General features: G+C 31.9%; 1 protein-coding gene across 1 annotated transcript in view; it reads right to left on the bottom strand.

Moving 5' to 3' along the window:
- Window positions 1-2,146: 2,146 nt before the first annotated feature.
- Window positions 2,147-14,220, bottom strand: part of LOC135195865 (formin-2-like) — an 18,829-nt gene continuing 6,755 nt past the window's right edge. The window contains exon 3 of the mRNA XM_064222376.1: window positions 2,147-2,288. Coding sequence (XP_064078446.1) covers window positions 2,147-2,288 — 142 coding nt within the window. The remainder of the gene's footprint in view (window positions 2,289-14,220) is intronic.

Raw genomic sequence — 14,220 nt, 5'->3', positions numbered from 1 at the left:
TTATTTCTAATGGAGAAATATAACCAGAAGCGCTAGCAGTGGGTTGGTCTGGGTCTTTATGAGGAGTAGGCCTAGCTACTCGGGTATCATTAGGAATCTAACTTCATCAAATCATAGGGGCTCCTGGATATATCATCAATAAAGTTTGAGTAGCAAGTACTGTATTTACTTACAAATAAATATCTTTTGTTGATATTTTTGGCTAGAAATTTAGCTGAATAAATAAAATGAAATAAGAGATTATTGTGCTGGCTCTTAATAGAACCAGCAAAGGGAAAGCCTAACTCTATGAAGAAAAAATTGATATTGGAAGTCTCTGTAAGAAAAGAATTTTAAAGAACATTATAGGATATAATAAATAGCAGAGGCTATTTTGAATATAATAATTAATATAAATGTAAAATTTTTGCCTGTATTGTATCTGAAGGTAAAGCAGACCACCTTTAGGGTAAAATGGACCAGTGTGCCATTTTACCCCAGGCACAAATGTGCCGTTTTGCCCCTATGGCAATAAATATGTTGACAACAACCTCACCAGACTACAGGGGCTGGAAGTGTAGTTTTCTCTAGTCAGCCTTATTCACAGGATAATATTAAAGACTTGTGCAACGTTGCATTAAATTATAAGTCACGGTGTTCCTACTAACACGATTTTATCCGACCCTTACCAGTAGATCAGCAGGTGATGAAAATTTCAGGGGAATTTTGCACATAAACAAAACATGGCTTTCAACTAGCACTTATGTTACAGCTGACTGAGGAACCAAAGATTTAGTACATACTCATCCCATAAATATATATATATATATATATATATATATATATATATATATATATATATATATATATATATATATATATAACATATATATATATATATATATATATATATATATATATGATATATATATATATATATATATATATATATATATATATATATATATATATATATTATATATATATATATATATATATATATATATATATTGGAATTTTACAGCCTTCAGCAATGAATAAAGGTATTAAAAATAAGGTATTTCTGAAAAAAAACGTTGATTTCCTTTGACTTTTAAAAAAAAAGACTCGTATAGTTCTTTCACAACATTACAAATACCTTACAATCTATATATTCACCTCTCCCTTTGGATTGCAAATCCTTGCAGTTGGTGCATTTTTTCATAAATTTTACAGTATAATATTTTGTCCGAGAGCTAGAATTACTCTGCCCCATGAATAAAGAAGACTTGCAGGAAAAACGAGAGCTCATACAAGCTTGAATTCAGGCAACATGTGCAGCTCTTCTTTACAACAATGACAACTAATCTTTATTTCTCTCTCTTGTTCTGTCTGTCTTTGCTTCTCTTCATTTTGTGATGCAACATTAGACTGGGGGAGCCATATGTCTATCGGCCGAGGGATATATACGTTATAATTCCCATCTGATAGAATGTAAGCTCGTATACTTACTCCTTAGTCTACCAAAATGAGCGCCCGTCCGATAGACCGGGTTGATCAGGTTGCTAGTAGTTTTTCTTCTATAGCGGATGACCAGACGTTCCCCTCTATGATTTTGCAAAGGGCACGATCGTCCTCTATATAGTTCGCGTGAACCACACTCCTATAAAAGAGTGACGTTTTCGAAAGGGGGAAGGGAGAGGTTCCTGCTTGTTTCATTTATTAATGGTACTACTAATGCATTTTGTGACTTCACGGTCAATTAAGACTTGTGTGACTCGCTCTAGTTTAGCATGTCTTTCTAGGAAAAGTAGCGAGAGAGAGCTGTTCTAACGAAGGCCCTGATTGCAATGCTCTTGTTTCTCTCTAGAAACTCTCCCCGTTCGGTCATATGCAGGTCCGTGGATTTCATGTAGACTTGTGTGGTATAGAGCTCCTCCTGTTGCCCTACGGGGTAAACAAGATAATATTTGAATGGCATTGACAGGGGAAGATGAAAGCCTTTGATGATGGTAGTCTAAGTTTTGAAATTAAAGAGAGAGAGAGAGAGAGAGAGAGAGAGAGAGAGAGAGAGCTGTACCTTAAGACGCTTCTAATCTTAATGGAGTCCGAAGTCTTGCTTAAGCTCTTCAATAAAGCCTTCAGGCTTTGAGATCTTCCATCCTAAGCTGCTCTTTGAGATGAGGTTTCAGGTACACAAGTCAATATTGACCAAGTGCTTCTTGGGCCCAAACACCCGAGAAAGAGAAAGCACAAGCATAGGCAGAAGGAGAGGAGGTGGAGGTGAATGAGGAGGAGGGGAAGGAGACGGGGGAAGAGGAGGAGGAGAACTTCAGATGAAGAGTAAAGTTAGTAGTTAGAGAATTAAAGTTTAATAACATGAAGATTGGGATGTATTGAAGAAGAAACATCTTTTGGAGAAAAGAAAATAAGTCGAAGAAATTATAAACGGAGATTGATCATTAACATTTCTTGAAATTTCATAAAATCATCATCGTGGGAGGGACGCTTTTGTTTCATCCCATGAGACAGGAAATTGAATGGGAGAGACTAAGCGAATTGTTCTTGAAAGGTTTGGAAACAAATAGCATCATAATTCTCCTCCTATCCAAGCATATGACCAAGACAACTGGTGATAACAGTATCCCAAAAATACATATGTTTGAAAGCATATAGGTTAGGTTGCTATTCTAATTTTCATGACTGAAAAACGTGAATTCTGTTTGAATGTTTCATGTGTTATCTTAGTAGTTATGTGATTCAAAGAAATATTTGAAATTTTTTTTAAAGGAAATGAGTATTCCTTGTCTATAATCATGAAACGCAAAACCAGAGGACGAAATAACCTAAATGAATTTGAAATTTTTATCTAGATCAACAACGAGAATTTTAAAGGAAATAATATGCCAGTTGTACTTGTCACTGCTTGTAAACAAAAGAACAGATATTTGCGTTTCATAACAGTGCTGTGCATTGTTGGGGGATATTGATGTTTTCACAGATAAGCCCAATGCACAAGATGTTTTAGACAATTCTCTTATTTTGATATGAATAGGTAAAAGAACAATAGAATTGCTATATATTTCCATGACGTATAATGAACTTTTTTGACGTTTGGTGAGCATAACTGTAGTGTCGTTCAGTGCAACGGTAACTGATCATTTGAGTTCCTGGCCGCGTAATTAAATGAATGTATTTTATGTTGCGTCAACAAAAACCGTAAATCATAATCCATTTATTGCACTGGTGAAGAGGAAAATAGTAGTAAGCAAACAAAAAAGGGGGGTTATAAAAGAACGACGAAAGGGTATAAAACTGCGTTGAGAGAAACACTGCAGTGCGGACGGGCGGTATTTATTGCATTCCGCTCCTTAGAGTTTTCTTTCCTGGTGGTTTCAAGCCGTTTCTTTCTCAGTTTCAAAAAAGGAAATTGCTATTTGGGTTCGTATCATTTTTCCAGCGAAAATGTTTTGTGTTTCTTTCTCTCTCTCTTTCAGCTAAAAGTTTCCATTGTTTGCAGTCCTGGTGGTCTTCTTTCACTGACGTTGTGATTCATTTATTTACGGAATAAATGTCATCAGATCTACAGGGATGACAAGAAATCTTTCAACTCTGATTGTGACAACGCACAATTATAGTATTCTGTCTTATTTTAATGCGTTTGTCGGAAAAGCTCTCTCTCTCTCTCTCTCTCTCTCTCTCTCTCTCTCTCTCTCTCTCTCTCTCTCTCTCTCTAATTTCATTTAACATTATTAAAAAACATTATTAAATAAAAGTTTTTTTTTTTATTAATTCCAAGGTCGAGAAGTCAGCTGAGAAAATGAGAAGATCAGAGAATTACGGAGACTGTAGTGAAAAATCCTCTTCAATTGACATTTTTACTTGCATTTAGTATTATATCTCGATTATTTCCGATTTTTTTTATACTTCGAATTTCCACCGATTATTTCTTTTTACTTCTCTAAATATATTTACTGTTTGTCTTACAAGAAAAGTAATTTCAATTTTCATGTAATGAAAGATACCTTGTGCAGAACGTCTGTTTTTTTATTGTCTGTTATGGTGTTTTAATGTATTTAATTATTATTGTTGTAGTTATTTAAGATGTTTGTAGTATTTTTTCATTTGTATATGGCTTGTCTAACAGAAATAGTGAGGGATGTAGATAATTTCTGCTCAGAGGCCATAGAACAAAACGAACGATGCTGAAGTGCTGATAAAAATATTGGGAAATTTATTTAAATGAGGGCAGACCATTAGGTAGGGGAAAAAAGAAAAGAAGAGAAAAGAATAAAAAAGCTAATACACGACATAGGAAATCATTTTATAACTTTGTGGATCTTTTGTATCTACATGCCATCAGTTACTGCTAAGTTTCTAGGTCACTGAATTGTCTTTTTGAGGTGGGGGTGTTGTTGGGGAGGGGGGGGGGGTGGGGGGAGGGGGGGGGGGCGGCCAGGTTTCTTGCTCTTGACTTAACCTTCCTCATGTAAATAAAAAGGATGATTCTCAGGCAATGTTATTATATCTGGTTACTTTCTGGATAGCAGTGGATTTTTACATGCTTTTTACTAGTTTGAATGAACTAGGTTGATTTAAAATATAGATAAAATTAATAGCTTATATTTAAGGGGTGGGATGATTTACCATCAGTATATACTTGCGCTAAGAGTGCCAAATTTATTAGAGGGATATAAAAGTATTAAATTACTTGATATGCAAAAGTTGAAACACCCAAAAATAAAAAAATGAACTGGAACAGAAAATAACATTATGTATATATATATATATATATATATATATATATATATATATATTATATATAATATATATATATATATATATATATATATATATATATATATATATATTATATATATATATATATCTAATATATATATATAGATATATATAGATATATTATATATATATATTATATCTATATATTATATTATATATATTATATAATAATAATAGTTATATATATATATATATATATTATTTATATTTAATATTTATATATATATATCTATATAATATAATTATATTGCCTTTTTATACGAATATATCTTCTCTTTGACTGTATGAAATGTAAGAAAAGAGTTTTGCAACATTTTCAGATTCCTTATTTAGCTTAGAGTTATAGGATGTCTAAAAATGTATGTTCAGATTCCGCTTAACATAATTTAAAAGTCAATATAACGTAGAATGTTAAAAGAGAGAGAGATTAATTTTGTCCGTTTCAAGATAGAAATTGTTTTCTTAATATGTCATCGCCTCGAGATTAATAGACTACGAAGTCTCCGTATTGTTTCCACAACTTGTCATCGCCCTAGATTAAGAGATCTTGAGATCTCCGTGCTGTTTTCCTAACCTGTCATCACATCTGATAAGGGACTTCTATTTCGAACGAATGCGTGTCGTTGTTGAGCATAATACGTACATGGTGTCATACGTGTATGTCTTTGCCGAACACCACGTGAAAATTTCACGATTTTTTTGTAAAGTTACATCATATTAGACGCTTCTAGAACCATTGCACCATCTTTCGCATGCCCAAAACGTTTTGTGCGATTTCCACGGTTCAGTTTCTGTAAGAAAGAGATTCATTGCAGAGACTTGGAATCCCTGGCGTTCAGACATCTCTCTCTCTCTCTCTCTCTCTCTCTCTCTCTCTCTCTCTGCCATACATGATATTAACATAACATGAATTGGTCACTCGTAACTTTTAGATTTCAGATTTGATATTTCTTAGAGTTATTTAGTATTATTTAGTGTTTTTTTGTGGAATCGCCATCTATTTTTATTTTTTGAAATATTGTGAATTATGGGGTGAAATTTTTTTAAACGAGCTGCAGTAGAAAGAAAATTGGTAGCAAGGTAAAGTGTTACTCTAAGTGTATTAGTTGCAACTAATGGTTACAATGGTTTGGTGAACCTTTAAATTTTTACACATTGCAAATTTTTGTGTTTTGTGTTTATTTCATTAGAAGTGATTTTATGTGCATTTATCCATTTTCTATTTGAAGTGTGTCTTTTTATTTCATATTCTGTGTGACTAATGCTTTTTACAATTTTGGTATTTTCCACATTTTTCTGTGTTTTCCTTTTCATTACAATTTAATTAACTTAGTGTTTGTTTCATTAGAAGTGATTTATAGTGCATTTATCCATTTTCTTATTGAAGTGTGGTCTTTTTATTTTTATATTTGTGATTAGTGTTTTTTACAATTTTGGTATTTTCCACATTTTTCTGTGTTTTCATCTGCATTCACAATTTAATTAACTTAGTTGTTTTCATTAATTAATCGTTGCCACATTTAATTAAATTTAACACTTGTGAATTAATTTGTATATACTTAGAATTCTTTTCAAGTTTTAGTGTTGTTTAGCACTTGTGAACTAATTTCCAAATTTTGATTATTGCCTAACAGTTTTGAATTTTGATTGAATTAATTTTCTTGAATTTTGTGATAATATATGTATATATATATATATATATATATATATATATATATATATATATATATATATATATATATATATATGTATATATATATATATATATATATATATATATATATATATATATTTATACATATATATATATATATATATATATATATATATATACATATATATATATATATATATATATATATATATATATATATATATGTGTGTGTGTGTGTGTGTGTGTGTGTGTGTGTGTGTGTGTGTGTGTGTGTACCCGAATGTTGTCCCTTGTAATTAAGTGGTGTAAAAAATTCAGTTTCTGATCCTAGGTCCTAAAAATTTCGTAAAGATCATGAATGAAGAAAAATGGCACGTTCAACTTGGGTATGGTGAATCGTTAGAACTACAGGTGGAGGTGAAATATACATGAAAAATTCGAATAAGATGAGTGTGAAGAACAAACAACAAATAATGATATCGTCATACCTGTTATATTAACAACCAGTGTGCCAGGCCCAGTATTGAAAGAAGTAAGTTTGAATACAGCCATTTCTTGAATGCCAAACGTTACAGGTCTGTGACACTAATTTATTTCATTGTCTAGTACTAGTAACAATTTTCAGAATAAACTCGAGGTTAAACTAAGGGTCATACGTTGAGCTTAAATTCCAAAACAGCACTTTGTCTTGACCATAACTTATAAGGTAAACGAAATAAATACTTCGCATTGAATGTCTTTAATCAATTTCTGAAGCTGGAGTATATTGTGAGGTAAACGCCAAGGTCAGGTCATGATTACAGATTAAAGGACGAGGTGACCTTTTGGGGAGCGGGTTCGCGGAGCTTTGCAGGGTCATAATACTCTTGTTATTTATTGACAATTTGCAGCAACAAAATCTTCTCCTTTTCAGCTTCAGTTGCCTTCTCCAAGGCAAAGGTGTTGCTACAGAGTAAACCTTTCTCCGTGAAAATGTCGTGTTGTGATAACAGAGATGCAAGTGTTCTTTTTTCATCTATCTATATTATCTTTCTTGGTTTCCGAAATATCCTGAAATATGAATCATAACTCAGTGAAATTTGGTTTTTAGTAGAAATTTGAAAAAGGAATTCCTCAGTTATTAGCATTTCGCATTTCTTTATAAATATGTGTACATTTTCAGCGAACAGTCCCTCTTTTGTTTTGTTATTATTATTATATTATTATTTATTACTGGATGATCTACAATTAAAATGATTGACCTGCTATCTTCAGTTAATAATCCTCGTCTGAACTCATCCTTAAACAAAAGCATGTTCATGAAAAACTTTAGGATTATGTAAAACCTTAGAATCAGTGACCACGTTTCTTGCAGTACCAGGCAGTATGGTGTTTTTTTTTTTTTTTTTTTTTTTATCAAAAAGGCTGCCAAAATAATTATATGAAAAAATAGTAAAAAAGCTTCCAGTCATGGTATCATGAATTTCATTTAAACATCCCGAATGGCAGACAAAAAACTTGGAACATGGCGCAATATCGGATGCTTAACGTTTTGTTTTAAGAGCATGCAACCTCGTAAACCTAAAGTTTCTTTACTTAACTAGTCTGTTTAAAATCTCAGTTAAGGCTAGTAGTTATTCTGTTTCTCGTTGTTGGAGCAGTATTCAACAGTTGTGTAGGAGCCACCAGCCACTCCGGTATCAGATGGCTGAATATAAAGGGATCGACATGATTTTTTTATATTTTGTTTTTACTTTCACCGGCATTGCAGAGAAACCAAACAAGAAATATAAAACGAAAAACAGACTGGTCTCTAAAACGTTTCATACACCATTTTACAGTCGTTTGAAGCAGAAACCATAATGCATAATTACATTCCATTTTGGGAATTCGAGTTATGAAACAAATGGAGGATGTCTGCATTTCGCAATGAGACGCAACTATCTAGTTAAAAGAAATGGGGAAGCTATCGAAGTCCAATCAAAATTAGCTCTGGTTTATTAGGACGCTTTTAACGATCACTGCTGAAGAAGGTAAAATGTCGATGCCCCTAAAAGTTGCGTTAAACAAACATATACTCCCTCGTATCTTATCAAGATCCTCCGTCACCGCGTTGACTGGTAAAAGTCTCGTGCATTTTTTAGGATGCGTTTAGAAATCGATCATAAGCGTTGAAAACGAGTAACGACTTTTACTTCAGAAATCCAAGGTCTTTCTGTTGAATGTGAACGCGAATTGTGCACCTGTGTTGGAACATAGTCTTAGTTCGGGAAAACATGAAGTAGCAAGCTCATCCCAAAGAATTGCTGAAAACCGGAAGGAAAACACTTTCCCCATCACCTTCTTTAAGTTTAATCAGGAAAGAAGAAAGACGGTTCATAAAACTGCAGTTAATATTATTGTGTTGTGTGAATTTCAATTCGCACTGCAACTACGTAAGTTGTGTGCCTCCTCGACAAGCAGATTCTATTTTGGTTATGCGCGTGCAAGCAGTGGAAAATGCCTTTTCTTTTTCATGTATCTTTTTATTTTCGCTTAATTGAAATAGCGCTCTTCGACATCTCCCTTTGGTGTAGGGAACTTGAGCAGAAAAACCTACGGTATGCAAATGGAGCTTCCAGGACGTTAGCACATCGTTACCCAAGGGGATAAAGATAAAGAGAGAGAGAGAGAGAGAGAGAGAGAGAGAGAGAGAATACATATATATATATATATATATATATATATTTTTTTATTTTTTTTTTTTTTTCTATATATATATATTATATATATATTCTAAATATATATATATAAAAAAGTTCTGTTACAAACATAATTCCATCTAATAAAAGGAGCCCATAAAAACAGTAAAATATAGAGAGAAAAATAAAACATTTCAGAGACTGCTGTCTCCCTCTTCAGGTAGATGAATGAGAAAAGTTACAGAAAAGGTGGTATTTATACCACGAGGTCCATCCACAGGTAAGCCAATTTAGCTCACTCCCGCTGATAATCTTCCTTTCATCCTCTTAAGCAGTGTTTGAATGGAAACTTTGTCATTGACATCTGAATCCCATGTGCCCTTTGAGATGTTCATTACCTGCCTCTGTTTAATCAAGTTGGTTCTCACTTTCATACATTTACTACTTTAGCTATCACGACACTCCTATCGAGATAGGCGTAGCCAGCAACCTATTCATAAGAACCTCACGAATTTGTTCCCAAGATTTCCTGTGAAAAGAATTTGAACTAATTCGTAAGCAGCTTTCATCTTTAAGATATCCTGACCATACAATTGAGAAAGCAATTCACAAAGCAAACATAATTTTCTACCAACCCCCTCAAGACAAGACCAGAGAGTCACCCAACAATAAAATAAAAATTCACACCTGGACAGGATCAAGACGGTGACCCTGACCCTTGGAAAATCTAACCCTTTTTCATTTACCAACCCAAATACCTTAGCCAACCCCAGATTAACGTCCAACAAAAGACATCCCCTAAGGACACAGATGTTTACGAAATCCTATGCCTGGACTGTGACCAATCTTACATCGAATTTACAAGAAAATCACTTCCCCAGAGATTAACACAACATAAACGGTAAGTTAGGTATGGACAACAGAACTCAGCTATTTTCAACTATATAAATGAACATAACCACAGAATAGACTGGAATTTGTCACATATAATTTATAGCAGCAACTGCTGGCACAAGAGTCAAATGATGGAATCAGCCTTGATTAAACAGAGGCAGGTAATGAACATCTCATAGAGCGCATGGGATTCAGATGTCCTCGACAAAGTTTTCATTCAACCAATGCTTAAGAGGATGAAAAGAAGATCATCAGCGGGAGTGACCTAAATTGGCTTACCTGTGGTTGGACCTCTTGGTATAAATACCACGTTTTCTGTAACTTTTCTCATTTATCTACCTGAAGAGGGAGACAGCTGTCTCTGAAATATTGTATTTTTCTCTCTATATTTTTATGGGCTCCTTTTATTATAATATATATATATATATATATATATATATATATATATATATATATATATATATATATATATATATATATATATATATATATATATATATATATATATATATATATATATAATATATATATATATATATATATATATATAATATATATATATATATATATATGTATGTATATATATATATATATAATATATATATATATATATATATATATATATATATATATATATATATATTAATATATATATATATATATATATATATAGTATATATATATATATATATATATATATATATATATATATATATATATATATATATATATATTATATATATATATATATATATATATATATATGTATATATATATATATATATATATATATATATATATATATATATATATATATATATATATATATATATATATATATATATATATAATATATATATATATATATATATATATATATATATATATATATATATATAATATATATATATATATATATATACATATGTATATATTATATATATATATATATATATATATATATATATATATATCTATATATATATATATATATATATAACATATATTTATATATATATATATATATATATATATACATATACATATATATATATATATATATATATATATATATATATATATATATATATATATATATATATATATTGTGTGTGTGTGCGTGTTTTCACGTAGTCTGTACAAACTTGTCGGGTCTTTAACTCTTTCCATCCTTATTTTACTTTCACTAGTTGTGGTTAAGAATATTTCTGTCCTGGAAATCACGTATTCCAAACATTTAATTAAGCCACTTTCAGAATATAGTTCCCCAAGATTCTCTAAGTGCATGCACTTTTTTGTTAGTTACTCTTGCATTTAAATTAAAGAGCACAGTCTTCTACACACACACACACACACACTCTTCTCTCTCTCTCTCGTGATAGTGTCGCCGCTTGTTACATATATTTTGATATAAAACAGGGTTGAATTTTTATATTTTTTAAAAATTTAGTTGAGCCTTTGCCATGCGAATATTATACCCATTATCTATAGGACATTGACGACTCTAGTATTCACCATGGGCAATCAAGCATTTTATCCAAATGAGCAGGCTTGGCAAACGTAATAAGTGTTGAACTTGTAGAATCGTCCATCGTGTCCTGGAAAGGTGCTTGTCAATATCATCGAATTAGTCATAGAAACAAGGTGAGTGAACAGTTTAGTAAAGAAGAAATAGAGTAATGAATAAAAATAAGAACATTCAACTAATTGTATGGTGTTGCTATTAGGTATTATGGCTAAATCGTATTTTAATGTTAAATTGAAAGTAGAATTTCCATTCTAAAATTATTTTTCTATGTATAGCTTTCATTGAGAGAGAAAATGTAACTGGTTAAGCAAGAATGTTTTAATTTTACGTGGTTTCCCGGCGTACAGAAAATAGCTAGAATTACTTTGTTATTTTATTTATGTAAATATTTTTGGGCTACCATTTTTTACCTCAAATGGCATTTTTTCACGATAATTTTGCAGCGTTTGTAAATACTTTTTACGTCAGACTGAAATCTGGAAAATTTGGAATAGGACTTAAACTCCGCGTGTGGACTTGCGATGAAATGATCTATGAATTTCCCTTACTGGATGTTACATAGATGTAAGCTCGAAAGCACACTTATACATACAAACACACTCAGACATACACAAACAATATATATATATATATATATATATATATATATATATATATATATATATATATATATATATATATATATATATATATATATATATATATATAGATATCATATGTATATATGTATCTGTGTATAATGTCAAGTTGATTTAATTATGTATCTATCATTTTAACAGCCAAGTTTTCTCTCATCATTTGTTCTCCACCACGTATACAGGTGTCTTGTTTCACGAGCATTCTGCTTAATTGGTTTCCATTTGGTTTCACTGCAGCAATCAACAGGGGTACGCCAAACTTTTTCACGTAGCTGGTCCTCTTTCCGACTGAAATTTTGAAAGACTATGCCACAGATTTTCAACAATTCCGCGTTTCTTTTCAAATAGTCAGTGATTTGGCCACAAAACGAAGTCGGACCCTTCTCTTTATTGCAGGCTTTATGCAGCCGGTGGGGTTATCTGTGGTTTGGTCAGTTTGTCAAGACTTTCACGCATGTTTTTAGTTTTCTGTAAAAGAAAACTACTGAGATGTTTTTGTCTGTCCGTCCGCACTCTTTCTGTCCGACCTCAGTTCTTAAAAACTACTGAGGCTAGAAGGCTGTAAATTGTTATCTTCTTCATCCACCCGTCCATCATCAAACACACCAAATTGCAGCCCTCTAGCCTCAGTAGATTTTATTCTAGGTTAAGTTTGTCCATGGTCGTGCGTCTGGCAGCGTTATAGGTGCCAACAACACAAGCCAACACTTGTCCGAGGGTGATAGTTGTATGGGCCGCGGCTGAGAGTTTCATGAGCCGTGGCTGAGAGTTTCATACAGCAGTATACGCTGTACAGAAAACTCGATCGCATCAACATTTTTTACTTGTTAACATATTGCGGAAGACTATCTTTATCAGAGAAAAGATCCTTATAGCAATGAATACGTTCATTTAGTTCTATATATTTCTCTGAGTAAGATAAACCTGATACTTATTTTATATATTCTAAAAATGATGTCATCATTCATAAACCTAATTTAATAAAGTTCTACATGCATTCGTTTTAAAGCATAGCCAATGCGAATATTTCCTTCTACCTTTTATTTAAAAGGATAAGTGAGCAAGTTTATTCCTAGATTCTGTACCATATTTTTTCTATTATACTCTAAAACAAAATCATTAATTTTTTCGTCGAGATTTTATTATAATTTTACCAAGATTCGTAAATGCATAAGTAGCAACACATGCCTGTTTTAATGAATAAATTCCATTACTTTATTCCCAATAATGTGACAGGAATTCGCAAATTGTCTTTAAATATGATAGACGAACAACATTAGTTATTTTTTCCTCTTCTAGATATTTGTTTTGAGAGAAACATATTGTTAAAAGTATTACATCCACATCGGTTTTTTATTCATTTTAGCGAAAATATATTGATTGATAATGATGTCTAAATACTTAGAATTAAGAATTCGAATTTGGCCTGTTTTCACAAAAAAGTGATACGTTGTAGAAACATTATTCACAGATAAAGCTATGCGTTACTTTCTCACTTAAGAGTAAAATAGAATTTTATTCACCCAGTCAGAGGCATTTTTCTTGGCTTCTTTCCGTTTTTCGGTTTCCCTCCTGGCTGTGTGAAATTGGGTGCCCTTGGATTCATATTCCATTGCACAGATGACTAAAGACAATTCCCACCATGAAAGGGAGGCCTGACTCTTACCTCTGCCAGGATAGTTTTGGAAAAGTGAACCATATCCATAATTTTGTTCCCCCTAGAGAAAAGAGCAAATAGTTCCTCCGTCCTCTAAAAAAATTATACTTAAATATTCAGTTTTGTTTGAGATTTTAGGGTTCTTACATTCTTCAAAACATGTGATAGTCCTTAAAGTCAAGAAGGCGCTGTGTGTGTGTGTGTATGTGTGTGTGTGTGTGTGTGAGAGAGAGAGAGAGAGAGAGAGAGAGAGAGAGAGAGAGAGAGCCTTTCTTTTATAAGCATTTATACGGTATGTTTCGATTGAAAATAAAACTACAAAACTTGCCCTCGCTGTCGTCACAAAGCTATAATAGTAAGTATAGTTTTCGTTGGTGTCTGGATTGATTTGATGAAGACTTTCATTGTATTTCTGTGCAAACTACTGGATT

The sequence above is a fragment of the Macrobrachium nipponense genome, chromosome 17 (genome assembly GCF_015104395.2).
Source record: "Macrobrachium nipponense isolate FS-2020 chromosome 17, ASM1510439v2, whole genome shotgun sequence".
Taxonomy (NCBI): Eukaryota; Metazoa; Arthropoda; class Malacostraca; order Decapoda; family Palaemonidae; genus Macrobrachium; species Macrobrachium nipponense.
Note: the sequence above shows the minus strand (reverse complement) of the source record. Positions and strands in the feature narration are given on the sequence as shown.